Source organism: Gambusia affinis, linkage group LG17, assembly GCF_019740435.1.
Source record: "Gambusia affinis linkage group LG17, SWU_Gaff_1.0, whole genome shotgun sequence".
Taxonomy (NCBI): Eukaryota; Metazoa; Chordata; class Actinopteri; order Cyprinodontiformes; family Poeciliidae; genus Gambusia; species Gambusia affinis.
Window position 1 is genome coordinate 4356748 of NC_057884.1, and position 15533 is coordinate 4372280.

Consider the following 15533-nt stretch of genomic DNA (forward strand, 5'->3'; position numbering starts at 1 on the left):
GCAACTTTAAGTCACCAAGTCACTTAAAGAATGATTGATTTGTGTCACTACACTGCACACCGTAACTACATTTAATCATGTTTTCAAGTTTATTGCTGCTTATCAATACTTTCAATGAACAAACAGTGGAGACAAACAGCAAAGCTAGCAATAAGGACAGTTTTATGTGGCTTTAAACATATTTAATTGGAATTTATTGTGACAGCAATAAATCAGAATTCCTATTTTGATAAGAAATTTATCGCGATATATGATATGATTCCCACCTGCTTTGCTTCTTTCAGTCTTTGCTTCAGCATTCCCGGTTGTACTGCTACTGTTTATTGTTCTGATTAGCTACCAACTTCACTGCAAAAACACAAAATCTCACCAAGCATTTTTTTTTTATATCTAATATCTAATGCAAATATCTTTGTGACTAACTTACAAATAAGTTTTGAGCAACCCATAGGAGCTTCTTTTAAGTCAATAATTCATTAATTTTGTTGAAAAAATACTAGTTCCACTGGCAGATTATTTCACTTGCCAGTAGAACTAGTACTTTTGAAATATTACTTAAAACAAGCTGCTATAATCTTCCTGGAAAGGTCACTTGTAAGTCAGTTGCATTGAGATATTAGAAACAAGAACATACATTCATGGTAAGATTTTGTGTTTTTGCAGCGTTAACGTTTCTAAAAGCTGAATATGTAGAGGTTTTAGTAATTAAAAATATGTCTTTCTGCTCTCTTTCTGCCTCCTCCTCTCTCTGCAGGCAGCATTGTGTACCTGGGCATGATGTTCGGAGCGTTTTTCTGGGGCGGCCTGTCGGACAGGGTGGGCCGCAAACAGTGCCTGCTCATATCCATGTCCGTCAACGGCTTCTTTGCCTTCCTCTCCTCCTTTGTTCAAGGCTACAGTATGTTCCTCCTCTGCCGGATGGTGTCTGGCTTTGGGTGAGTGCACTTAACCTTTACTTTTCATTACTTTCCCCGCTCTTCTTCCCTTCATCCTCAGTGTAAATGAGATTCTGAAGGCCCCTGTGAGGATTTTCCCCCTCTCTGCAGCCTGGTCCTTCCTTCCGCTGCTCGTTGCTCTGCCGTCTCTTCTTCTTTAAAGAAACCGCACAAAACCGACACGTTTGCAGAAACAAACCAAAGACAATAAGTGAACATCTGCAAGCTGTTGTCAGCTCAGCTGCCAGCTTCCTTGATAAATGGTTTGCCGTCCCTTCGCAGTTAACCAACAGCATGTTCATACAGCGAATGAGCCTTTGGTGGCGTTGACGTGAGCTGATAAGCTGCCGAAAAAACGAATAGATTTGGTTTCAGTAGACTTGAATGGGTTTGTCAGATTGGTTTGAAAATGTTCTGTTCAGTTTATTTATATGTGGACATCAAAAGTTAAACAGGCCATGTTCGTATAGCGCTAGCTTCTTAGCATAATTGCCAAAGTCATATTTTAAAGAGTCAGTATAATGTACAATCAACTTATTTGAGATTTACAGCATTTAATGTTATTCCCTGATCAAAAACATATATGGAGTGTTGCTTTGATTCTTTCTTGGCTGTTTGAGAAATCCTTTAATCTCCCATCGCAACCATTCAGCTGTGCAAAACGCCTGGGTGGACCCAGAACCGCCTTTGAGTACGAAGCTCCTCCTCTAAGCTCCAGTTTTCAGCCCTCCCCAAACTCAACTCCTTCAGACTAGCTAGCAGCAATTAGCAAACACCTGGTGGAACTTCTGAGCTTCTCACACGAGCTAATGTTCAGTGAAACGCTGGTAAAAACTTTGCTAAAGGTTTAATAGAGGAGCCATGTTGTGACTTCCTGAAGGCAGAGTTTCAGAAAGAGCAGGAGTTTTTAAAGAGACAGAGGCTCAATTTCAAGGCGTTACGTTGCAAAGATAAATTTCTTTTAAGTTATGTTTTTATGACAACTGAATGCAACATATTTACTTGTTTGTTCCATAAAATGGCACCATGGGGCTGCAAAAAGGCAATACTGCCCCTTTAAAGTTTTCAAAAAACATGCATAAAATATGAAGAAATTTTTTTTATATTTTATAAAACATGATAGGGATTTTGGATAGTTAAGAAATATCCTGATAGGTTGAGGACATAGGCAATTAGGCAGGGGAATGCAGCTGTGTAAGGAGATCAGTATTACACATTAATTTAATGGTTGAATATTATGACAACAAGCTAACTCCAAATGTAATTAACACACCACAACCATAACACAAGCCTTTAATTATTGGTGCATTACGATCAAGTTAGATGAAATCCAAATCTGTCATAATTACAGCGCAATGAAGTCAAATTCAACTATTTACAAAATGCAAAGTGGTAAAAATTTCAAAGAAACCTGCTGACTGCTTTGCTATTGTCTTAGTCTAACGAATTGGGGAAAATAAGTTTGGCTTGAACGAAAGAAAGAAATTTGGCTAACTTCAATCGGCAACACTTCAGAAGTGGTTTTACAAATCTTGTGAGTTTTGGAAGAATGTCAAAAAAGTCCAAAATAAGACTTTAGATTGTCTTGTAATAATGAGACTGTGTCTCATTATTAATAATGAGACTGTGTCTCATTATTACAAGCCATCGCCAGGGTAATGAAATCCTAATGAGTAGCGTAGTTAACATGTGACGTTGGACGCGTTTTGCACCGTTTGGATCTGCGGTGGCCTTTTTCCGGAGACGTGGATGGAAATGCTGAGGTTTGGCGTTTTGGAGGATGTTGTCTCCAGTTTAACTGGATGCAGCTTGTTTCATTAAGCTTTTCCTTACCTCATTAACTTCGATTCCATAAACCGCCTCAGCAAAACAGGAGGGAAGACGTAAAGAGCCAGATGGAGTAAAAAAAAAAAAAAAAAAGCACAGATTATGTTTGTGAAATCTTTTGTCATTAGGCTGAAATGAGGGAACAAATTGTCTCTAAAGAATTAACAAATCTGAGTAATAGTCGGAAAAGTCCATGTTCGCCGAAACCCGCTTTAACATCCATCCCTCCAGACCAGGCCCGGCACGTTCAGATGTTCCAGCATGTGTAATATTCACATCTCTGTCTGGAAGAACTCAAAAAAATGTGACTGTTTTCACTTCCCCCGCGAATTAACTTTCACTGCAAGGATGCGGTTACAGTAGAAATGACGGTGACACAGCTGGTTGCTCGAGCGGAAACATAACAGCTGGTTGTGAAGCCCAGATCAGGCCATAAAAATGCAAACGGGCCACAGCAGAGTGCGCTAAGAAAGGTTTAGGCTGTTGAAAAAATTTAAGCATTTAAAATTTGACAGGTTTTCGTCAAAAAAAATAAATAAATGGGACACACCTGAGCGGATAGAAGCCGACAAGGGAGAGAAATGTACCTGGGTACAGATTCACAACCCTTTTAAAAAAAAAACCCAAAAAAACACCAGCACCAATTGGACCTTCTTCCACATTTCATCATGTTACAACTACAAACTTCCTTGTCCTTTTTTACATGTTAGGAAGTACATGTGGAAATAGTACATTGGCGATTATGACACTTAGTAGTGCATAATCGTGAAGTGAAAACAATGTGTAGAAAGGTCTGGAATACGTATTTATTCACCTCCATTCACTCTTATGTCCCCACATAAAATCCAGCGCAACCAATTGTCAGCAGGAGCCACCTCGTTAGTGAACACAGTCCAGCTGCGTGTAATTTAATCTAATTTAATTTAATCAGTGTAGATTCTCAGCTTTGAGGTGAAAATCTCAGAGGTTTGTTGGAGAACAAAAATTATCATCAAGTCCAAAAAACAGCAGATAAGTCAGTTAAACAATAAAACATCATCTAGTATTGGACAACTAGCAGAGCACTGTTCAGTTTGTTATCTGAGAATGGATACAACATGTTATGTTTGTAGCATGTCAGCTACCAGTTAACTTAACTTTATTCGACTTTATTTTCTTAATACTACGACTTTGTTCTTATAATATTACGACTTTATTCCTGTACTTTTTAATTAGTCAATTTTTTTCGTAGTGTGCCCTTAATACTCCACCGTAAGCTCACATGCAGATGAAAACCAGCTGCGTTTCCAGTGACGATATAATTGCGCAGATTGGCATTGCGAAAATGAATTTGCTCAATGGAAATACGGCAATTTTGTAAAAACGCTGCAAAACGTTTTTGCACTAGGATTAGGTCGTTTCTCTGCAGTGTTGAAATTGTGCTACTTCGCAAAACTGCAACGGAGACGTTTTTTTCTCGCATCACATGAACCACGTGATCGTCAGCTGCATTTTAATACTTGTGGGAAAGACGACAGGAAGTAGAAGGAGGGAAGATGGTGCGGCGCGTTTTAACGACTTATCGCGTGAACAAACCTTTTCGCGTGTGACTTCAATTGCGTTTCTAATTTAATGGAAACGCTGCGATTGCAAAAATTTGGTTTCTTTTGGCACTAGCACAATAACAAAGTTCTGCGCACATTTGTGACAGAAACGCAGGTAGTGTTGGAGACGAGTGCTGAGTGAAAGCTCCTCATGATACACAGTGATCATCATACATCGTGTCTAAGATGAAATAACATAAACATCGGAAGCATGTGCAGCTGATGGCGAAACAATGACTCTGCAGGATTGGCGGCGCGGTGCCCATCGTGTTCTCGTACTTTGCGGAGGTGTTGGCCAGGGAGAAGCGAGGCGAGCACCTGAGCTGGCTCTGCATGTTCTGGATGATCGGAGGGATTTACGCCTCAGCCATGGCCTGGGCCATCATCCCACACTACGGTGAGTGTCAGCTCTCTCCAACCTGATGTACCAGGATTATTGAAGAGTCACTTTTATGTAGAGCTGGACTATATAGCTGAAAAACGTATCACGATATCAACGTTTCAGATCGGTCCAATATAGATAATTAGTGATTAGATTTTTCTTTTAAATTTCTGAAATATCTGGTGGCGTGGCCTTTTTTATGTTTAAGCAGTTTTGAGGCCTGGTGACAAAACCAGAAGTCTCTGCTGTGCAAGTTATTCAACACTTTGTTGCTAGGTAACCAAAGAGCAAGTGAGTTAGTCGTTGTCGCCAACCTGGCTTAGATAGCTGTGAGAGGTTGACTGGTGAAAGTCTTTTGTCTGCCTATAAATCTCCCAGAATGCCGTGCGGTTCTGGCTTGGAGTTGAGTGAAATTATACATGGTTCCCACATGTCTGAAGCAGAAGTGATCCGCCCCACTCAACCGCCATTTTGGTAGGCAAGAGTAGCACAAAGCACAGAGGAACCAAGGCTTTGAGAACAATAAGAAGAAAGTATAATGACACTCCTGAAAAATGTGCAAGAGAAAGACGCAATGACAAATGTGGCTTGTTTATTATTGCCATAGCAACTCCATAGCAACTGTCAGCAGCAGATACCTACAAGATGTCTGTCAGCTACAAAGTTCCCAGGAGTGTGACATCACATGAGAACGACGTGTTGAATATCCTATCAGACGTATACTTTGATATTGATCATGTGTCTATCGTGATATATATATATATATATTTATTTTCCAGCCCTAACTGAATGTATCTCTGCTTTTATAGTAGTTATTTCCTCAAATGTTGATGTGTAGATCTTTTACGCCATAATAAAAAGCTATTACACTAACTAAGTGTGAGGGGTGGAGGTAAAACTGTGGATGACTTTTAGTTCTGCAAATGGGTGAAATACCTTGAGCAAAATAAGACTGCATTAGTTAAGAATCAAGAGACAGAGAGAGAAGCTGGACTGTTGGGTTGGAGAGCCAGCGTGGCTCGAGCCTGCAGGAATAATTTAGGACATAATGAAATGTTAATGACGTTCATAATGACTAGGATACAGACAAAAAGTAAAAATAAATAAATAAATAAAAACCAGCAGAATAGGTTTTAATGTCAGGCTGAAGTCCATTCATTATTATGTGACACATAATATGTGGAGGGCATTGCATATCATTTCCCATTTGCAGGGATTATCTACAGAGCAGGCAGCCGTCAGGGAACAAACAGGTAGCAGGTGGCTGTGCAGGTGGAGCAGCAGCAGCAAAAGGCAACGCAGCAGAAATGAAATGTACACTGACTTGCAAAAATATTCAGACCTTAAACCTTTAAAAGGGGCAAAATTATGTATGAAAATCCAACTTTTTTTGAGTTTTCCTCATGTTATAATGTTGTTCCCTCATCAAAAACATACTTGGAGTGTTGCTTTGATTCTTTCATGCGTCGGAGAGAAATCCTTTCATCTCCCATGGCGACCATTCAGGGTGGACCTGAGTGGACCCTGCTCCGCCTTCGAGGACGAAGCTCCTCCTCGAAGCTGCAGTTTCTAAGCTTCAAAGTATCCCTCCCCCACTTAGCTCCTTCAGACTAGCCAGCAGCAATCAGCAAACACCTGGTAGAACTGCTGAGCTCATTATAGAAGCTACTTCTCAGAGAAACGCTGGTAAACATGTTGCTAAAGGGTTAATAGAGGAGCCATGTTGTGATGACTTCCTGAAAGCAGAGTTTCAGAAAGAGTTTCTTAAAGAGACAGAGACCCAATTTCAAGGTGTCAAATTACAAAGTCACATTTTGTTTAAGTCATATATTACATATGAGCATTTTTTGACAACTGAAGTTAACAGACTTTCTGTGTTTTAAAAAAAGAAAGTACCACCATGTTTTTTGTTGTTGTTGTTGTTGTTTTTAAGGTTTGGAGTTTAATGAGCTGAATATGAAGATTACTGTGAGGTTTGATCACAGGAAAAAGTGAAAAAGACCTTTTTGTCCAAGGGCTTTGACATTTGTTATTGTAAATTGAGTTAAGAAAAAAAAACATGTGGAACACAAAATCCTCAGTTAGAGAAAAATGTTTAATGTCGTTTATGCTTAATCAATATTTGTTACATTGATTTCATGGAGATTTACAGAACCAAAAAGAAAAAAAGTATAGCTTAGGTGTTTGTTGCTGCCGGGTTACGGATGAGGTGTGAGTCAGCTGATCAGAGACAAACCAGCAAAATAAAATCAATCCGGTGCGGAGGGCTAAAAATCAAGGAAAAGGAGCAAAGGAAAGAAGATTAGGAGGATGAGAGCTGTAGTGTGTTCCTGATTTATGTGGCCTGTGTCAGAGATAATCGAAAGGTGAGGGTACACTGCAGAGGACTGAAGGGAGGTAAAGAGAAAACAAAAGAGAGAGAGGCGGTAAAAGGAGAGGAGGGGAAAGTGATGCATGAGGAGGAGTCTCCTCTGTTTTCAGGGCTGCGTTGATAGGATATAATGAACTCTGTTCCTGGATCCTCGCCAGCAGCACGCTGACTCCGCTGGGACTATTATATGGACGCGTGGCTGTATAGATGTATTGACATCGCCGTGATGAAGCACCTTTAGTGGGAAGTAAAAAACGTCTGAGGAAGATTTTTGGGGGGCTGAAACAATACCTGAAGACAATGTTATATAAAAATAGCTCAAAGAGTCGGTGGCAGGTTCTTTTTGCCACTAGATCTTCTGTTTTCCACCATAAAGCCAATTAACTCTAACATCAGCAATACATGATAAGATGAATGGTGGAAAAAAAGAGCGAACTCAGTTTTACCCACGTTGGGAACGTTTTGTGCCAACAGTTTCAAAGAATTAATTTTCTCACATCTGTTCAGTTTCCTCTGAAAGGAGTACGATTTCAAATATTCTTGCTAATTTTGTTTAATCACTGTGATAATTTTCCGCAGTTCTGATCCCTGCTTGAACACACTAGCAAACTCAACTGGAATAAGAGTTTATTACTCTGGTTACAGAATATAAAACTAAAGTCATAATTGAGGCTTTTATTTTTAAATATTTTATTTTTAAAATTTATTTTAAATTGCTAAAGTACTTGATTAACAAAAGAAATCAAGTGTTGTGCAATGGCTACAGTTCACCGCCGGAACTATTTGTGGTTCAGTTTTTATAAAATGAACATTGATTTCTGTGTTAATTTGCAGAAAATCCACAAATTCTTAGTTCTTTTTGTACAGCGTGGCTGAAATATTCAAAAGAAAATGCAGCTTGGGAAACTGGAGCTAATGGTCCGTTTGTTACTGAACCATAATAAATGGAACATTGGCCAACATAAATGATGCGCATAGATGTTTTTAATGACATTTGATAAAGTAGCAAAAATGAAATGTTTGCTACTGGTTTCTGATCGCAGGTTGTTTTTATGATTTCTTTACTTTTGTGTTTTTAGTATGTAACGCACTTTGAACTCTTTTGTTGCTGAAATGTGGTACACAAATAAATTTGGCTGATTGAGACGCGATTGGCTGGTGGTAGCGAAGCAGCCAATGTAGGAGCGCTATTTATTTTCCTCGGTGCTGATTGGCTAATCAAATCAAAATCACATCAAATCAAATTTTTATTTGTACGGCACATTTCAGCAGCAAGGCATTTCAAAGTGGTGACATTGTAGGAGGGTTTGTGAGTCTGTCAAATGTTGCAAATAAAGTTGGAGCATTGTTACTGTTTTTGTTTATGACATCTGCAAAGAAGGCCTGTCTTGCATGTTTGAGTGTCAAATGATAGTAACAAAGTTTTTCTTTATAGGTGTCATGATGAACGTGAAGTTGAATTTTACGCCATTTTCGTTCTGCCCTACGGCAGAGTTGTCTTGCAGATCTAACTTATACTCCCAAGAGCAGTGATAAGAAAGACTGTAGACATTATGGGCGTTTCAACAGCTTTGTAAAGGACATAGGAACTCTTTTGGTGAATAAAAAAGGTTCTGGTGAGTAACACGTACTAACAAACACGTAGGCTACGTGTCTGTCTTAGCTTACAAATACAATCTTGCTAGTTTGGCAGTAAGTGCTACAGTAAATAGCACTGAAATTGAGTAAAGTACTCAGAAATTGTAAGAGCTAGTTAAAGCTTAATGTCGTAGAATCTCCATAGCAACCGCCTATCAAGATGACCGTTGGTTACTAAGTTCCCAGAAGTGTAATGTCACACGAGAAGTGCACACACTTATGAGGCTATATAGCATCATTTTTAGCACAAGTGACATCTCCAGGGTCTTTGTAAGGTGTTTACTTTTTCTTGTCTGTCAACATACACACACATCCCAACATCTCTACAATCCTCATTTTTGTCGATCTTCAAACGAGAACTAGAACCAAAAAAATGTGAGCCATGTTCCCTGGTGTTTTTTGGCTGAGTCAATATAAAAAAGGCACAGACGCACGCAAAGATGAAACGTTTATTTTAGCTGTAACTCTGCGCCATTTAACCCAACGTACAGGCTTCGTGTAAAATCACGCTAACTTTATTTGCGTGAGTGATGGCGGGAATGCCGAGAGCGGCTGCTGATGGAGGTCAATTGATCAGACCCCAGTCTTTTAACACGTTCCTCGTTTTTTTTTTCCCCTCCAAGATGCAGTGACGTGTGGGTAATAGGTTCCGCCGCAGTGCTCGCTGCATTGACTAGTGGACAAAGGCCAAACAGTAGGCGAGTAAGTTTGAGAGAGAGAGAGAGATAGAACCACTTTGTCTTTTTTGTTTTTCTTTTATTGTGTTGAAACTCACAGGAAAGAAAAGGACGGAGTTATTTCAAGAAGCAAAACATTAAAGGTTCTGCGTTTAAGCTTGTTTTTTTTCTGCCATTTCTCTGATGAACAACGCAATGATTAGAAATTAATCTCATACGGTGAACAATGGCCAAGGACAGTGTGTGTGTGTGTGTGTGTGCGTGTGTGTGTGTGTGTGCTTTAGCTACGCTGACTTCCTTTAGAGTCGGGGACATAAATCTTGCTGAGTTTCAGAATCAGTCAGCCGTTTCCTCCAGTCCATTATAGCTATAATTCTCCTAATGAGGTTTGTACTCTTACAAGCTGCAGCAGCCGTCCAGGTTGCGCGTTCACACCGATACGTTTCACTTAGAGTGCCTACATGTTTCTGCGCTGCAGCTATTTTGGTGATGTACAGGTGGATAAAATCCAGGCAGAGTCATTTTAAAACGAAAAAACTCGATGTGGCGTCCACACCGTAGGATGTGGAGGACCCCGAGTCTCCACGAGTCGGGAGAGGTCATCAGAGGTCACGTTAAAAGATGCACTGTAAAACTTAATCGGTTCTCCTTGCTTGAAAAATATATTCAAATTCGTTGCCTCTCAATTTTTTTTTTTTTTTTGTTAAATTAACTTGTGAAAGTTTAGTGAGCATAACTTAATAAATGTGACTATGTTATTACTTAGAAGGCACTATTTTTTTTTTCTTATTTTTTACTGGAAACTGTGTGAATAAAAATAAAATTACTTGATTAAAACAGTTTTGTGCTCCTGCCTTTTATTTGTGTGTCTACTTAAACTTTAACAGAATATAAAACGTGAGATATTTTGCTTACTTTTCAGTGAGCAAGGCTACACCCTCAGGCAGAAATGAAAATACAACCCACTGATGGTGCAGTTTTATGCAAATGTAAATGCTAAAAAAAACTAGCTAATAGGAGCCGCTCTGCTCTGAAAGTAGGCTGCTTTCAGTATAAATGAAAGCAAAAAGGAGTTTACCTTTCTAACCATCTTAGAACACATTATTGTGACATATAAAAAAGTGCTTTAATTAGTTGCTGCTGTTGGTGGCACAATGCTAATCCTCACTGTCACATAAACTAAAATAAATACATTTTAAAAACATTTTTACCCCAAAAGCTTCTCAACTTATTTAAACCAAGTGATTTTTACAGCTACGTTTAAAAAAGAAGAAGTTGAATCCAGTGAATTTATTTGATTAAAGCCAACATTGTAATTCATTGTGACCCAGAAATTCAAAAGTCCAGTTATATTCCCTCATCTTTTTCAATTAAATTCAATGTTTTGACTTACAGTGTACTTGGTCCTTGTGGTCTTTTCTTGTTCAATGAGCGGTTTAAACATTTATACGCGTTCACATCAAGTCACCCACCGTCATTTAAGGATAAATATAACAGTGAACTGATTTTTTTAAACATCAATTTTAAAACCTGACTTATGGCCACTGATCTATGTTAGAATTAATTGGACAGATTTGTGATTGTGACGAAATTGACTGAAGCAGATTATTTATTGCTGCATTTATTTCTCTTTGCGATTCCTGCTAGGACTACTGCACACACTGAACCACTTTGTTTTGTTGCCTTTTTTGTCCCACACGACAATGTGGTGGGTCTTGCTTTGAAACCAAAATCCACAGGCCTTAGTGAATACCTGAGGTAAAAATGAAGCAGGAAAGGAAGAAGCAGAAGCAACTGCAACCCTTGAGTCAGTGCCGCCATCGCAGGTTCAGTTCTGTCGAGATTGAACAAGCCAGACGTTGCTGACCAGAGAGCTAAACCGATTTCCTTGGTGAGTTCGACATGTGCTGCTTCTCTCCAAAACTTAACTTCACCCTGGTCTCTACAGAAGAAAAACGCTAATTCATTCTATTGTTTACCAATTTCTTTCATGTATACATGATAACACAATGAACTACTCGCTAATACCAATAGAAATTCTATTAATTTATCAAACTTTGTTATGAATTGTGGTTCATTAGAGGATGCAGAATGTGTTTGGGGAAAATGGCAAACTGGACTTAGAGACATTTTGTTCTGATCACGTCTTACAAAAATCTACATGGTACATCTGATCAAAATAGAAAATTAGACTTCATGACGCTGTTCTTAATACAACTTAGGCTTCTTGTTTTAGTATTTTTTTAAGCAATGTGTGCATCTTTTGCATGAATTCAGAAAGGGTTTTGTTGAGCGCTAACATGCGTCTGATGTACAGGACTTGCAGGACATGAAGGCGCTTCTCCTGACTTGCTGAAAAAGTTTCAAATTCTCTAAAGTTCCCTGCCTGTTTTCCCAAAACTGTGTTTTTGAAATGTTTTCTACATGCTTACTTAAAGTTCATTTATGGATTTGCTGGGTACAACATGGTGTCATGGTAACAAAGTATCTCTATTCTTACAAACATAACCTTGATTAAAGGTAAATTTCGTGTTCGTGTGTAATTTACGTAGAATGGATATTTTTATAAGCTACTTTTTTTATGTATGTACGCATGAAAAACCAGGATAAAGCAGAAAAAAGGATTCATAATTTTTTTTCACTGTTTATACATTATTCATTTTGAGGAGTCGCGTCCAGCTCCACGGCATCAATATCACCGGTGTGTTAGTTTGTCCAAACAGCTGGAATAATCACTTCCAAAACCAACAACAGATTGATAACGATAATAAAACACCTGCATCAGGCCTGACAGTGTGAATCTAAGGAGAAAAAAAAAAGCAACACTAAATGTGCTGAATGTCGGCATGAACACAAAGGAAGTTGCTGACTTACAGGTTAATTCATCTGAGGATGTTTCAGAAGACGTCTGTCTGTTTAGGATTAGCGTTAAAATTTGCAACATTTAAAAGAAATAAATGCTTTTATGCTGGTTTTTTTTCCTGATATTATCAATTTTACTCTCAAATGACATTCTGCTCTGTGTGCAGGGTGGAGTTTCAGCATGGGGTCAGCCTACCAGTTCCACAGCTGGAGGGTGTTTGTGGTGGTCTGTGCGCTGCCGTGCGTCTCCGCAGTGGTTGCTCTCACTTTTATGCCCGAGAGCCCCCGCTTTTTCCTGGAGGTAAAACTCACCCAATACTGTTCTACTGGCAGCACCGACATTTTGTTTTAACATCAGTGAGTTTCTATGGAATTTTTTATTTCTTTTTTCTTTTTTTTAGCATCAACAACCTTTGTGAAAAGGCTAAATACAATGAACCAATGCCACTGACAGTTATTAGCTGCGTTTCCATTGCAAATTCACGCAAAACTGTCGATATTAGGCTAATGTTGAAAACCCCCACAATTTTACAACTGTAATGCTTCCATTAAGTGAGAAACACAGTTAAAATCACACATAAACAAATTTGTTCACGCTATAAGTTGGTAAAAAAAACAAACAAAAAAAAACAACTGCTGCAATCGTCACCATAGAACTACTTCCTGTCGCCTTCTTCATCATTTCCACCAGTAGTAACATCCAGTTGTTGATTCATAACTTATGTGACGTGAAAAGCGTGTTTCCTTTGCAGTTTTGCAAAATACACAAATTTTGATGTGGCTGAAAAACCACCTTATTATGCGAGCGCTAAAACCTTTCATTGAAAACCTGAGTTTTTTTCCGAAATTTCCATTGTTCCATTAAGCAAATTTATTTCCATAACACCAATTTGCACAATTTGACTGTCAACGGAAACACAATGAATGTCTCCTTTTCTTTGACCGCTTTCAGCTCAGTCATATTTGTAGCTTATGGCTTAACTTTTTTCATCTTAAACCTGCAGCGTGTAACTTTTACAAAAATATGTATTGTTATGCATATTTGTTAAAACTTGCACTATGTCAAGACGGTATGGACAGATGCAGATAATCTGTGAAAAAAAAAACTGTAACACTTTATTTAACGGGTTGTGAATAAGATTATCAAGCTTTAGCTTTAATAACATAAAGCTACATCATTTTTAAAGTTTAATCAGTAATACTTTTTTAACAAATTTATGTCAGATCATAATTTCTTGGTTAATGCCAAGTTCTCATAACAAAGACATTTTGAATACTGTCAACTTTGTATTAAAAGTGTCATGATTTACTGAATGACACTTTATGACAACAGTCATAAATATTCATAAAGACATACTCATGTTCATGACAGGTTGTTATGTCATGTTTATGACGGAGTCATGACAGTCTTAGTCACAAACTGTCTAATAAAGTGTTACCAACAAGGACCTTACCAAGCTCCGCCCACAACCGACCCACGTGACCACAAGTCTCACAAGCAAAGCCTCGTAGCGCGTTGTTTCTATGTAAAAATGACTCCATTAGTGCATCATTTCTACCGGATTTTCACAATATATCAGCTACTACAATGGACAGAGGAGGTAACAAGTTCATATCATCATCTGGGAGGAAGTTACTGGTTTCTCAGTCACAAGCTGGTTGCAAACCTGAGGCTAGCAGGTGTCAGTCAGTTATGGATGATCTGAACTTTGGTTTGATGACTTCAATATGAGAAGCTACAGACTGATAGAAGGATCCAAAGAGTTCTGTTAAGGTAAAGGCAAATCTTCTCAAGCTGGGATATAATTAATTTAATTTCACATAATTATCGCGGTAGAAGCCATTTGTTTGTTAAAATTTTATGAAATATATTTGTTCTATTTAATATTTGTTGTGAATGACGTATAGTCACAAATGAGTCCAACGTAGTCCAACGTTTAAAATCTACAGCGGCTGTAATGGGCCACAGCAAAGGTAAACAAAGGTAAAATAACCCGAACAGGTGATCAACTCAAAACCACTCGTACCTTTTTACTCTCTCTCTCTTTGTAGTTTAAGCACACCTGTTACCGTGGCAACCGCCTGCGCCCCGCAAGACGAGCAAAGATTACGTTAATATTCAGTCCATTACGATATCAAGTTTCCAGGCTTGATATTTATTTCTCGATTATTAATCAGCGCTTCCCTGAACACAGCGATGGTTGATTGACTAGCTGCACTTGGTGCTATTGTGGCTAACACGAGTAACAGTTTAGTCCAAAGCCTTCTCTGCTAAAATAAAATCTTTAGTGTATGTCACATACAGTATACATTGCATATTGAGCTGTTTAGCTAACGTAAGACTGTGCAGAAGTTGTATCAGTACTGCTATTATGCTGTACTTAGTTAACGGGAAGCGTGTGTTTGTGAGACCGCCAACCACGTGACCACGTAGAATGAGCATCAGCCAATGAAAAGCGGCCCCTCTGGTAAGGTCCATTGCAGTCTGCAAAAAGTCACCGCTCCTGGCCAAAAACAACCAATCAGAGCCAGAAGGAGGGTCTTAGCGCTAAGACCTGTTGATTGAGAAATCTCAACGCTGTCAATGTGCACTGCTCAGTGGTCTAAAGGCAGAGAAACAACTTACCATTTAACAAAAGCTATTTAACCGCTGACATCAGCGGCCACGCTAACTAGCCTTAGCATTCAGAGAATGTGTGCTTTACCTGCTAAATGTGTCTGTCTCCCAGTCGGGGAAACACGACGAGGCCTGGATGGTCCTCAAACACATCCACGACACCAACATGCGCGCCCGAGGAGAGCCTGAGAGAGTCTTCACCGTAAGCATGCTCACCGTCCCCGAGCGCTTAGCGTCCGCTGCAGCGCTCAGCGTCTCACAGATAGGTGTCGCCCCCTGCAGGTGAACAGGATAAAAGTCCCCAAACAGCTGGACGAGCTGGTGGAGATGCAGAACGAGTCGGCCAACCCGGTGCTTAAAGTCCTCTGGAAGATCAAGGCTGAGCTCAGAGGGGTATGAAGCTTTTTTTGTTGTTGTTGTTTTTTACTTGATCTGGTTCATTTTGAACCTTTAGGATGTGAATGATCTCAACTTTTCTCTTTTCTTTTTTTTTTTTTTTTTTTTTTTTTGCCTTGGCAGATCTGGTTGACTTTTATGAGATGCTTCAGCTACCCAGTGAAAGAAAACACATTGAAGCTGGCAGTAGTCTGGTTCACTTTGTCATTTGGGTAAGAAACGATCTCCTCCGGTTTTCCTTTTAC

General features: G+C 39.1%; 1 protein-coding gene across 2 annotated transcripts in view; it reads left to right on the plus strand.

Annotated features, from left to right (window-relative positions):
- The window catches only part of LOC122847199 (synaptic vesicle glycoprotein 2C-like), a 43800-nt gene that overhangs the window by 18643 nt on the left and 9624 nt on the right, over nt 1-15533 (plus strand). Inside the window, exons 3-8 of one of the 2 annotated variants that reach the window (XM_044144658.1) lie at nt 755-935; nt 4591-4742; nt 12443-12576; nt 15005-15094; nt 15175-15285; nt 15412-15500. In XM_044144658.1, the coding sequence (XP_044000593.1) occupies nt 755-935; nt 4591-4742; nt 12443-12576; nt 15005-15094; nt 15175-15285; nt 15412-15500 (757 nt within the window). The remainder of the gene's footprint in view (nt 1-754; nt 936-4590; nt 4743-12442; nt 12577-15004; nt 15095-15174; nt 15286-15411; nt 15501-15533) is intronic. The other variant, XM_044144659.1, reaches the window with a different exon arrangement.